The 13,914-nt window shown below is 40.5% G+C and overlaps 1 protein-coding gene across 1 annotated transcript in view; it reads left to right on the forward strand.

The window, feature by feature from the left end:
- The window catches only part of THSD7A (thrombospondin type 1 domain containing 7A), a 322,453-nt gene that overhangs the window by 244,366 nt on the left and 64,173 nt on the right, over window positions 1-13,914 (forward strand). Inside the window, exons 8-11 of the mRNA XM_088453107.1 lie at window positions 1,986-2,217; window positions 3,798-3,913; window positions 8,191-8,323; window positions 12,720-12,823. Coding sequence (XP_088309233.1) covers window positions 1,986-2,217; window positions 3,798-3,913; window positions 8,191-8,323; window positions 12,720-12,823 — 585 coding nt within the window. The remainder of the gene's footprint in view (window positions 1-1,985; window positions 2,218-3,797; window positions 3,914-8,190; window positions 8,324-12,719; window positions 12,824-13,914) is intronic.

The following is a 13,914-nucleotide window of genomic DNA, read 5'->3' on the forward strand; positions in this document are numbered from 1 at the left end:
CAAGTGACCAAGCCATAAAACATACATCATCACAGAATATTACTTGCCTAGGAATCCAGAGTTCCATGCAATCCACTTTCTAGTTGAGCTATTCTCATTCCATTCCTACCAAGGCTTCTTTTTCCATGCAGACCGTGTATGGCCCGTTCAGTACAAGGAAGTTGGTCCAAGTACTTTTTTTTAATATTTATTTTACTTACCGTATATAAAAATAAAAAAAAAATTCTAGTTAAAAACACAAAATGACGATAATAATATCAATGAAGACTGATATTTACTATAGAAATTGCTAAATGTATACCTTTTAATAATTGCATATAATAATAATTGCAAATAACTTACTTATTTCTGAATGAAGCAAATATCAATAATCCTTTACATTCTAGTGAATTAGGAAATGGTAATTTATAAAGACTACACTACCACATGTACTGTACAGTGTTCTTGTGGCTATTACTGCCTCAAGAAAGAGTACAGTATATGGCTGAGTGAGTTTGAGTGTGCAGAAAGCAGTATGATTCCTAAATGTCAGCATCCTTTGATTCATTGTACTTAATGCCTCTAACAATGTTACTAAAATAACTAGAAATGTATAGCTATCATCTTGAACAGTCCATGTCCGATCGGGTCACTGATGTCTCCTATTGTTGTTGTTAATGTTTTTGTTGTTAATTTTATTATTATTATTATTATTATTATTATTATTATTATTATTATTATTATTATTATTATTATTATTACTACTATCATCATAGCACCAGCATCCTCAGGAGGGGATTACAATTGTGAACAAACAGTAATAAGACAAATCTAGGTATTAAACAGACAAAGGAATAACTGAGTGCAGCTCGCTAGCTTAGAATCTGTAGGATTTGTGTACACTAATACAAACCAATCTTGTTAGACTTTCAGATATTAATTAACCTAAACACACAGTCTCATATGCAAAGCCACAACCAGTCCACATCATTTACATGCTAATTAAAGAAAATGTATCAATGAAAATATTTACTTTAATAGACTGACAAATACTGTCACAAAGCCATGAACGGTTATATACATATAAATGTCTATAATGAACCATAATTACCACAAAAAAAAGGAAGGTACAATTTGGGTACAGACGTAGTGATGCTATAGCATTAGTCCTACTTGTATTAAATTAAAAACGGATTTCAACTCCTTTATATTTTTATTATTATACCGTATTTATAAGGCACCACAATATTCCACAGTACCATACAGGAAATAATAATAATAATAATAATAATATTTTTTATTAATACTAAATTAATATTAATGATTACAATAATAATAAAAATAAACCATCATTAATATTATTATCATTTTCACCACAATAATATTTGTATAATTTAAACAATGAATAAATTAAAGAATACTATAGCTTTAAGGTACAGTGTGGGTACAAATATAGGAGGGTACAATTTGGGTAAAAATATGATGATAATAATAATAATAATTTAATATAGTAATGATACTGTCTTTATAATTGAAGAATAACTGCTTTTTCACATCCTGACAACATCTACAGGGAGGCACCACGCAGTAGAAATGAGCATTTATTAGCGGGTGAATGGGTTTTATATGGCAAGACATGAATGTGATTGACAGTTGGTTTCCTCTGCGGATTTCTCTGTAAGAGCATTCGCCTAACACAGCTACACAATTAATACAGGAGGAGATTGATGATAACTTTAATGCCAGCTGATGTCTGCTGTTCTAAGACACTGGACTTTAAATAGAAGCCTGAAATGCTATGTCAGTCTCTTACAATAATCTCATTATCTCAGCTTTTTCACTCTGTTAATTTAAGGATAATTGAAACTGAAATAATGAAACATGTTTTTTATGATGTCCTGCCGAGCGATATAGATTCCTGTTATCTCCCATTATTTTCAGGAGTGACGCATTGTAGTATAAAACCATTGATTTTCATTCCTCCCTATTCTTGGACGTTGTTACAGGAGGTGTGCTGTGTCCGGAGAGCAATGCTCTGCAGGAGATTCGGAGCTGCAATGAGCATCCTTGTACGGTATATCACTGGCAGACAGGCCCCTGGGGCCAGTGCACTGAAGATGTTACTGTCTCCGTCTTTAACTCTTCCAGCTGGAACGGTGAAGCCGCCTGTGCTCTCGGCATGCAAACAAGAAAAGTAATCTGCGTTAGAGTCAATGTGGGACAGGTTGGACCTAAGAAGTAAGGATACGTTTCCATGTAATGTGCATGATAGGTGCTGGATAGAGGGGTACAAGCATGCGGGATGGATGCGGAGCCTACGCAAACTCTAAATGACAAAATATAAAACCTCCTACTGAATGAAGATCTGGAGAAATATCTAATATGTACAGTACAGTACATGCATATTTATTAATATTTATATAGTGCACACATACTGTATTCCTCCGCGCTTTACATAGACCATTTCAGGCAGTCACATCACTCCCTGCCCCAGTGCAGCTTACAATTAGCATATAATATATGTACTTTAAAATGTCCTATAATATTGCTAATTTGGGTGATATTTATGTATGTGGCCTCAATTATACGTTCCTTGGACCTCAAGGTTGAGTCTCCTTCAGACAATTAACCATCCTCCTAAAGGTGATTTTCTCCAGGTTTGTTTTGTTCCTGCAAGTGAACCCTTGCACGTTAAGCACCCCACAAAAAAACCCCAAGGTCACTCATTGTGTCTTATAATGACTTTTTATAAAGAAAAAATCTGCTGAAACACTCTTGCTGAAAATCCACTTTTTTGTGTGCACATAACCGGACCTAGATGTTATCAGCTATTCCGCCTAACCCCTTGTGAGGTGCGAGCTCCTATTGGACATTAATGCCGCCTTTGTTTGTTTTTTAGCTACAATACCAGCAGCCAGAGGTGTATTAAGAGAGGAGGGGCAGTCTCTGTTCGGGCCCCCTCCTCTCCGCCCGGCTGCCAGCAGCGCACTGAGTGCAGCAGACTCCCGGGCACTAGTGTAGACAATAGTGCGATACCAAAGTCCACTGCGCAGCAGCCATTTTCCCGGTGATCTCCCCACTGCACCTGCACAAAACGCCGGGAAAATGGCCGTGGCAGGCATTTTCTAGACTATTTGTACTGCGAAGGTACCGCCGACGCAGGACTCTGGAGAAGTAAGTATTTACACCCTGCACCCATTATAGATACGCCCCTGCCTGCAGCCAGCCAACACGATTTGTCGTATGGAATATAGATGACCACTTCAGGTGGTGTGATTAAAGATGGTGATCATATGTGCTCTTGGTGTCCTACACACACACACATGCAAAATAATCTAATTGATAGTCCAAAATATTGGCACTCACACGACTGATAATAATTAAATATACAGACATTCTCTGAAGATTCAATGTTTCAGACATAACTCCTTCATCAGGGATACAAAAGAATGAATGAAAAGACGCTTCTTAAATACACCCCAGTGAACATGATTGATGTGGATGGCTGGCTTTCTGGATGTCCAGCGTCTGACATCACACCCAGGTCAGATGTCACATGTGGGACTGCCCGGAAGCTTGTCACGCTGAACCGTGTGGGTTGCCATTGCGAATGTAAGTGAGTGACTGAAATTACCACCGAAACTGTAAAACAAATAAATGAAAAAGAAACATGTCAGATACTGGACATCCTGTGAACTACATGCATTGATGATGTTCACTGGGGTATATTTAAGTAGTAATAATAATAGTGTCCTAATTATCCTTTCTAACCATTGATAAAATAAATAATCAATAATAATGAATGTTCTGTTTTCTAGGTGCCCCGAAAGTCTTCGGCCTGAGACCATGAGACCGTGTTTGTTGCCCTGCCGCAAAGACTGTATAGTTACTCCCTACAGTGACTGGACACCATGCCCCACTGCTTGTCAGGAAGGTAAAAGTTAGAAAAACCTAGTGATATTTTTGAACTTTTTTTTGTTACATTTACAGAAAATAATCTGGAATGGATATATAATTTGTGTTTCATATAGAGGCTAATGTTTTAACACAGGCAGGTCTAACCCTGGGAACATTATAATGCTCTGATTGGCAACAAGTTAATGTACTGTAGTTCTAATGATTAGCTACAGGATAGACTAATTCACTTCTGAACATGCTAATGCTCCGATTGGCTATAAGTTGGTCTAGATCTGTGAATGTTATAGAGTTCTGATTGGATAAATGTTGTTGGTCTAGAGCTGTGAACATTCTAAAGCTCTGATTGGATACAGTTTTATGTCACCCTGTGAATGTTCTAATGTTTCGATTGGCTATAGGATAGACTAGTTCTGTGAGCGTTCTAGAGTTCTGATTGGCTACAAGTTGGCCTAGTTCTGTGAAGTTTCTAATGCTCTGATTGACGATAGGTGATTCTAGACCTGTGACCAGTCTAATGCTCCAATTGGCTACTGTATAGCCCTGTCCAGTAAACTTTCCAATTATCTGATTGACATCTGATTGGTCTAGTCCTCTTGAATGTTTTAATTATCAGGCTATAAAAAGGTTCTATCCTGCCTATTTCAAAGTGCGGATATAGGAATAATAAATGTTAGGAATAAAGGAAAACAGTCACCATTATATGCAGGGAAATAGCTTAATTAAGAGCTGCATCTCCTCCAGAAGTTACAGTAAAAATAAAAAAAATAAATCTATTACTGGCACTTGTCTTGGTTGTAAATATGATATCATCTGCCAAATATAATCTTCATTTATGTACGTATATCACAAAGTGCAGCTTATACAGAAAAATGTGCTTTTGGTTTCTACAGAGGTTAATAAATTAATAACCGTAAAATTACTTGGACAGAATATATCATCCGGGTCACAGACCATTGAAATCCATTGGTCTGTTCATTCTTGTCCTAAAATGTCCAATGCAAGACATATGCCCAAATGATTTTCCAGATGTCAGCATTTTAGAAAATTATATAATCAAGTAAATGCTTCTCGGCCCCCTCTCTAAAGTCTTTTATGAAATTGTTGTCATCCCAGAGTAAAGTGATTAATCTGAAGTGTGCCTTCCCTTATAGTGGTCCTTGGACTTGTGACCTAAATACGAGTTGCAGCAGGGGATGTAATGACTCCAAACGGCCGACATGACCATCAGATCTGGGTCATGGCTGACTAGTAGCATGTATAATACATACAATGCCAGAGCTGGGTTACGCAGTGTCATATATTTCACCTAACACTGTTGCACGATGATTACATAATGAATGACTCTAACGCATATTACCACCAGCAGAGACTCTTTTTCTAATACTTAACACAAGTCTTTACAGTCAGTATTGCCAGTGAAGCAGTCCAGTTATCTGCATTATTTGGCTAGATACGCTCTCTCATAAAATGTATCTAGCAGGTATCAAGCAGATTAAAGAATTTTATGGGACTTGCGTGGGAATATCATTTGCCTGTTCTCAGTGATTTGAATAGTAAATGCAAGCTGCTACTTTGCAGTAGTTGTAGACAGGGACGGACTGGGGCTGCTAAACACCCCTGGCAGTCCCCTTGTGCGCGATGCCTGCAAAAGTGGCGTGGCCTCGCCTCCAAAGGGACGTGACCTCATCTCGTGGGGGCGTGCCGCAAGTCATGGGGGCCTGGCCTCGCGGCACGCCCCCCGTCTTTCAGTATCCCTTGCCGAGCAGAGCGCAGGGAGGTGGAACCGCTCGGCCGGGGTTTGACCCCGGACCAGCCCATCTGGCCATTGGCCCTTCTGGCATTTACCAGTCCGGTTCTGGTTGTAGAACTACAAGAACCTAAGCAAAAAAAAATACTCAAAATTGTTGTGGAAGAATATCATTGTATATTATACATCCAACAACGTTATCTTTTTCCCTAATGTAGCAATTTTTTAATTATTATGTTCATTTTGTAATAAAAGTTTTCACACAAAAGTACAATGGATAGATGTATTGGTGTCACTCCTCTGATGTTTCCAGTCTTCACCAGATACTCACCCGTAGGTTCCCATGTTCACTGTGTATTCGCCATACGGAAATTTTCAATATAAGGCTATGAGTGGGTATTAAGTCGCAGCTGATTGGACAGGTCCTGTCTAACTACAGTTTGTCCAGTCAGCGAATCCCAACACATTGCTGTCTGCTGGGCTCAATTCTTAGAATTCTGTAGGTGTTATGAGCTTGAAATTGTACCAAGCAGTAAGTTGGTTATTATTAGACCGGTTGGTTACTAGACTGTTTTTATTGAATGGGTAATATTTCCTCCTCTCTTTGCTAGAGACTAAACACTGTAATGAGTCTTGCCCTATTTTGTTTCATTTTTAATAACCACAAACACTATGGGCGATACTAAATTAACATGTATTCACAGCACATTTAATTTTTCTTTCTTTTCATCTTGAATTCAAGAAAAATCAAATACTATGGTGCTACATCTGCTACAAGCACTGGGTTTAATTAATTTCTCTGCCCACCACGGTAATTCCATTGAGGGAACGTGAAGTAATGTGTTTGTATATGTTATCAGAAAGTATTAAATTTCAGCATCAAAGGGTCCCATATAATGTGTTGGTTTCTTTGAAATGTGAGAATATATCAGGATAAGGGGGGTCCCTAAATAATTATCAAATGAAGGGTAATACATTTAGAGTCTTTATAAGATCTGTTGTATGAATTGTTCCAATTCACAAAGGAGAGGTTTTCTTTCATCATTGTATATCTATGACATTTGGGGTACAGGTGCAAACTATACTAGCGGGTCCAGTCAATATACGTGTATGATAGTATAGCCCAGTATCTATGTATGGTTGTACAGTGCAGTATGTATATATGGTAGTAAAGCACAGTTTGTATATATAGTAGCACAATATAGTAATATGTGTATTAGATATATAACATAACTAATTATGTAAAAAAGCATAGCCTATGATAATAAGCAGTACATAACTGTTAATATGTTAAAGGGCCGCACATATGGGTCCCCTGTACAGTATAGTGAATGCAAAATCTTGCTAACTTTATTAAGTGACATCCCTAACTGTGTGGAGTTTGTATATTCTCCCTGTGCTTGCGTGGGTTTCCTCCGGGTGCTCCGCTTGTGCAGCCCATTTATTTTACGCCGGCTGCTGCAACCATCACCATCAGTATGACCACGTGCACCAGCTCCATGCTAGATACAAGAGATCCGTCAGCATCAAGCTTCCCTTCCCAATATGCATGGCTCAGAATCACACAGAGTTTTTGATACACGCCCGTGACACTCCCAGAAGTCAGGGTGGCAGCACTGTAACTTAGTTACGGTGCCCAGTGCCGGCCACACACCCCTGAACGCATGATGTCATGCCACGGGGGGGCGGGGCCACAAGCGACCAGAACAACAGCGCTGCTCGGAGCATCCTCCGGATGCTCCGTGGGAGTTGTTATGGCTGCAGTCTGCTGCTTGGAGCGTCCAGAGGACTCTCCAGGTGTCACTGCATCTACGGTTCCGGACGCAAAGTGCCGTACCAGGCACCCTGCTAGCCAGATACTCGGAGCGTGGGTGGTCGGCGGTGCCGCCCACAATGGCTGCGCCCTGTGCGGCGGCAACGGTCGCCCATAGCTAGTTATGGACCTGCAGGGTGGTTCCCTGCTATCGCATTAACACCACAGAGTTCCTGCCCCAAAACGCCCTATTTCATGGTAAGACAGAACTGGCCAGGTTCTGCCCGACTCAGAGTAGCGCATACGTATAGATGAGTAAATTTACATGTGCGCATGCGCTATGGGCAAAAACTCACCATTTACATCTATGTACAGAGATCTGCCCGACTCAGTCACGTCATTTATTATTTATTATTATTATTATTATTATTATTATTATTATTATTATTATTATTATTACTACTACTGCTACTATAATGCTTTATCTATAAAGTGCTGACACATTACACAGCACTGTACACTGTGGGGATCATGACACAAATTAGATACAATGACATAAAACGTAAGCTAAAAGATGGCCCTGCCTAAATGCACTTTACATTTAAGAGCGGGGAATGCCAGATACATAACGCAATTTTATTCAACAGTAAATTCTAATTTTTAAATAAGTATTTTGTAACTTTTTTTTCTGTATATTTTTTTTTTTACTCTTTACTGTGCATCGATTAATGACCTTTGTATCTAAAATCCGTTTTTTGGTTTGAAGTAACTAACGTGCTTTTTCCCACTTTAGGTGTGGTTAGCGTTAAAAAACAGACTCGCCACCGTGTCATTATTCAGTACCCGTCCTACGGAGGCCGGGACTGCCCGGACACTCTATACGAGGAAAACGAGTGCGAATCTCCTGCTGCCTGTCATTCTTACAGGTGAGATAAACCCATATTGAGTCAGAGCCTTTCCAAAGCCTTGCCGCAACGCTTTCCGCTCATTAAACTTGATTTTGTCACCTCGGGAAGATGGATCTCCAAGTTACTTGTGTCAGATTGTCAGCCCCTGTCATTATGGTTAACTGTCTACAGAGGCAGGAAACAATGATTGCGGCTTTAGAAAATCTTTCTCTTACACTTCTGCTGAGAAATAATTTTATTTGCTTTATTTAATCCAGTGATGTTTGTCCTACTGCAAGTATTGCCATCTATAGTATTTTGCCCATATCTACATATAATGGAATATATTTACTAAAGTGCAGGTTTTTAGAAGTGGAGTTGTTGCCCATAGCAACCAATCAGATTCTGCTTATCATTTATCTAGCACCTTCTAGAAGATAATAGCTAGAATCTGGTTGCTATGGGCAACATCTACACTTCTAAAAATCCACACTTTAGTAAATATACCCCAGAAAGAGAGCTGTAATACAATATTTCGACCAGTTTTAGCTCCGCTTAAACCTCCCCGTGTCAGGTCGGTCACAGTCACTAAAATCAAAAGGATTAACCAAATGTAAGGGGTCGTTACAGAACTACAAAGCTAGACAAAGAGGCTGACGTTAATACTAAGAAAACTACAACGCTGAAGGTTAAAAAGGACAATTTATGTGCAACGATTAGCGGGATTTGCATATTGCTTCCTCACGGAATTCCTGACTGGTAGTAATGTTAATTAAATTGTAAATAAAAAATGTCCTTTGATGTGGCCCCCGCAGGGTGACAGTCGGTGACAAATGCAACTGAGAAAATTCCAGGGGCTCTGCTGTTGTCATGGAGTCACTGTACCTGTCGCCCTCTTTGCTGCCATCTTGTCTCACATCCCTCAACAATTACCTGTGTACGAGCTTCAAAGAAACCCTTAAAGGTTGACTCTTGAGTGACAGAGCGTATTCATAACTATTGCTTTAGTAACTTTTTATTTTCTGCAATTATTGTCAAATATTATTATAATAAGTGACTGACTCAGCCAGTACTGTGTATAAATGCAGTGATCCATGTGTTCTCTGTTTATTGTGTAAGACTGAGTGACACTAGGAGTCTGGGACTCTATCTATCGCAATTTCCCTTCAATGGAAATATCACCATAATGTCCTATTTTCTTATTCCATAATAAAAAATACTTATCAGCCAGGAAATACTTCCACAGTTTATTTATCTTATGACTCCCGCCTCGACTGACAGCAAATCCTCAATACCAAGGACATTCCTTGGACAGGATAAACTAGAAATGTTTTTATCTAACACAAAAAGGTACATTTACTTCAGGAAATTTCTGAAAGTTCAAAAATAAATAAAATAAGTCGCACAGAGATATACAAGTGCCACATATCAAATTAATCAGTGCAGTCTGCCGGTGCGTCTTAGTCGCATCGTATTGTGACTAAGGCCCAGATTCAATTAGAAGCGAAAAGTCCTGCCTATTGCCGCATTTCGCCTGTTTGCGTCTTATCTCCAATTCCAGGACGTTTTCGCCTAAGCGGAAACTCAATGCACTGAAATAGGCGGAAAAGTTTCTCCAATAAATGGCAGGCGGAAAAAAGTGCAAAATCTCTAGTGCAAATGTGGGGAAACGATTCGGAACTCTCTGGACCCCCCCCCCCCCCCAAAAAAAAGACAAATCCTCAGAACTCCCCAAAAAAGACATGTCATTTTTGGGGCGAAAATGAAAAAAGTGGGGGGACAAGGATAAAAACTATAAAAAAAATAGGTTTCTTGGGGGGCTGTATGGATGGGCCAGGTGTTTTTAGGATTGCAGGTGCATGCAGCAGGTGGATTTGTCACATTATTTTAAAAGTGTACTTTAGAAACACAAAAATATGCTAGCCCCCATTTTCAAGCACCCCAAATTGGACTGGACTTTTTATTTTAACCATAAAAATACTGTTTTCTATCATAATTCCCCACTTTTACAAATATGCTTTTAGAAAGCATTTAACACAACTTTAGAACACAAAGTACATTTATTAGGGCTAATAGTACACATCTGTAATGATTTCCAGTACCCGAGCATCTAATTTTGGGGTACAGACTGATTCCCCCAATGTATTCAGTACTTTCCACCTGTTATGCATTCGCCTATTTGTGTTTTTGCCTGTTCTGTATTTGAATAGGGCGAAACGCGGGGACGCGCATGCCGCAAATTCACCTCCCAAACAGGCGAATGCGGTGTAAAGCACGACAGGCGAAAAGGCCAGGACTTTTTGCGGCTAATTGAATACGGACCTAAGATGCATTTTCAAGCGGAAGAGCCGCAAAAAGACGTGCAGTGCAACGGGTCGCACGGAATCTGGCGCACTGAGAGGTCCTTTTTCTGCACCAATAGTGTATGAGGAAACATCGCTATAACCCGTGCAGGCACCGCCATTACGATATACCAACTTTAACCTTCTACTAAGGACCCATGGAGTTGTTGCCCCTAGCAACCAAACAGATCCTAGCTATGATTTAATAGAATGTACTAGATAAATTAAATCTACAATTTGATTGTTTGTTAAGGGCAACATCTCCTCTTGTCCTTTTAAGTTTTATCTTTACTTTGTTATCTTTTCTATTAAATGGTGTAAGTAACTTTAGTAGTTAATAATGACACAATCTGGCCGAGCACTGTGCTGTGTATGAATTGTGTTACTGATTTTTAAGCATTTTATATAATCACTATGAAGCTACGCCTCCTGTCGTAACCCAGACCCATGTGTTACTGTTGGCTGCTGGAGTGATACAGGCGCATATCGTGCTGTCCTTGCCGAGTTTGCTGCATCTGGTGTTTACACCCAGCTCCGCAAGCCTAACAAAGGGCGCATTTATTTTCTGCACTTGCGAGTTAGACACAAATCTTGTTTGCACCTCATTGTCCCTGGAGTGGCCGGATGAGTGATTCCCATCCCTAGGTCCTTCCAATCAACCCCTTTGTCATTACATTCATTGCTACTTTCATTTTCCCTCTTTAATCATATACTACAATTAGCAACGAGGGCGACTTTGTGCCGCTCAACTCCCCCTAACTCTGTGGTATAGATCTTGCAAAGTTATTGTATTTTCAGTGACTGTTTAGATCAGGGGTAGGGAACTTTTTTACCTTTTACCCCAAAATATATTTAGATACGCCGACGTTACCCCCTTGATTTGAAAGGAAGGAAATCATATAGTAGTGCCCCCATATAATACCCCTGTAGTAGTGCCCCTATATAGTGCCCCTGGTAGTAGTGCCCCCATACTTATGCCCCTGTAGTAGTGCCCCCATATAATGCCCCTGTAGTAGTGCCCCCATATAATGCCCCTGTAGTAGTGCCCCCATATAATGCCCCTGTAGTGCCGCTTGTACAAAAAAAAAACACTTGCCTTAATCCCCGCTCCTGCATCCGCCTCCGTCCTGTCCGCCCGGCTGCTCCTTGGAACTATGGGAGAGACGCCATGACGTCTCTCCCATAGTGCGCATGGAGAGAGGCGGAAGCTGGAGTTCAGAGGAGAACTCCAGCCTCCGGCTAACGCGGCGCTGCAGGGAAGGAGCCGGGCGCCCGCTGGTGATAACATCTCAGCGGGCGTCCGGTTTAGAGCCTCCCTGCGGCACAGCTGGGCATGCATATGAAATTGAATCATTCTATATTATACAATGATTCATATGCATGCCCGGCTGTCCGTCCATTACCCCCAGGAATTTCATTTTTACCTCATGTGGGGTAATTTACCCCTGTTCCCTGACCACTGCTTTAGATCATGATATAAGTGGTATTCAGTACAGATGTTCTCTACTACACCCCCTTGTATTGCTTTTTGAATTGTCAGACGATTATATTATATAAACAAAGTATACTTTTTAAAGCCCATTTTCAAGCTTTTACCTAGAATCAATTCCTTAGACTCCCAATTCGCTATAATGTATCATCATCTCACATAACATTGTTTGAAGTAATAGTTACAGATACGACAATAAGAGAGTTCCATTTGATGTCCCCGACGGCTTGAACCATTGGCTTAGAGCTGTCCAAATCTCCTAACACCTCTGGGAAATCAAAACATCTGCTATAAAAATGATGCCAGAAAGTCGTTACAAGATCAGTGCCATTATGAAATCCACTATTCCATTCCTTGACGGCTGCAACTGCAAAAAAAAGCTAATTTTCTATGCCTGGGTTACCGTGATCCCCGTCTGTCACCAGATGGCTTGTGCGGGCGCAGAGCAATGGTATTTCATTAAGAGACCCCCCACTGGTTCTGCCAAAGAGATGAAAAAGTGCGTGTGCAGTTGTACAGAGTAAATTATCATTATGGCAAATATTTAAATCGCTCTTGCATTCATGATTAACGTTCTCAGTCATCTACAAATGTCTTACTGTAGGTGGAAAACCCATAAGTGGAGAAGATGCCAGATGGTGCCATGGTACGTCAGGCAAGACAGCCCGGGGGCCTACGAGACCTGTGGACCAGGACTTCAGGCAAGAGGTGAATTTAAATAACTACTTTAGGTCTAATAAACTGATAAATTATTATTTTATTTGCATTCATTTATTTTCGTTAATCTTGACCTACTTACATAAATGGAGAGGGACATGTTATGACTCGTTGGGTAGAAAGACTCTTGAGTGGAAGCCTCAATTCGAGGGTCTTGTGATGGCCAATAGGCGTTCAACGTAGTGTTTGGGGCATTACATGTCGAAGGCATGTCATGGCAGAGACACTGGGTTCCAGGTGCAATGTGGGCCCCATTTATGTGGGGAGATTGGTCTTGGCAGACAGATGATGTGGTTACTTTGCACTACATGGGGTTCATTTGTGTTTGCAGAGACTTGCCACAGTAGAAAGACGCAGGCATTTCTGTGTAGGTGAGTTTGCATAACATCAACAATTATCAGATGCAATGGGATTTTGTATGAAATGGCAAGAAGCCCCCTTAAACAGAACATTGTGACATTCTGCAGGTGATTTAGTTTTTTTTGTCGTTGTTGGGTTGTTATGCTCCTGCATACTGTATTTATACCAGGCTCCCCATCATTACTGGTGAGCTACAGAGGAAATTGGCTGAAAATGTACGTGTCAGGCACCTAGAGGGTTAGTATATCCCAAACTCTACATGTAATACTTTTGAAAGCAGTATCCTCTTTAAAGCTACCTTTGAGTGTTTACAGTATGTGAAAATGTTGGTAGTCATGTGTCCTAGAGTTACTCTGCAGTAAGTGTAAAGCCGTGTCCATGGCAATAGGATGCCTGAACCGTTTCCATGGCAATAGAATGCCTGAACCGTTTCCATGGCAATAGAATGCCTGAACCGTTTCCATGGCAATAGAATGCCTGAACCGTTTCCATGGCAATAGAATGCCTGAACCGTTTCCATGGCAATAGAATGCCTGAACCGTTTCCAAGGCAATAGAATGCCTGAACCGGTTCCATGGCAACAGAATGCCTGTACCGTTTCCATGGCAATAGAATACCTGAACCGTTTCCATGGCAATAGAATGCCTGAACCGTTTCCATGGCAATAGAATGCCTGAACCGTTTCCATGGCAATAGAATGCCTGAACCGTTTCCATGGCAAT

Source organism: Taudactylus pleione, unplaced genomic scaffold (genome assembly GCF_031769625.1).
Source record: "Taudactylus pleione unplaced genomic scaffold, aTauple2 ptg000571l, whole genome shotgun sequence".
Classification (NCBI taxonomy): Eukaryota; Metazoa; Chordata; class Amphibia; order Anura; family Myobatrachidae; genus Taudactylus; species Taudactylus pleione.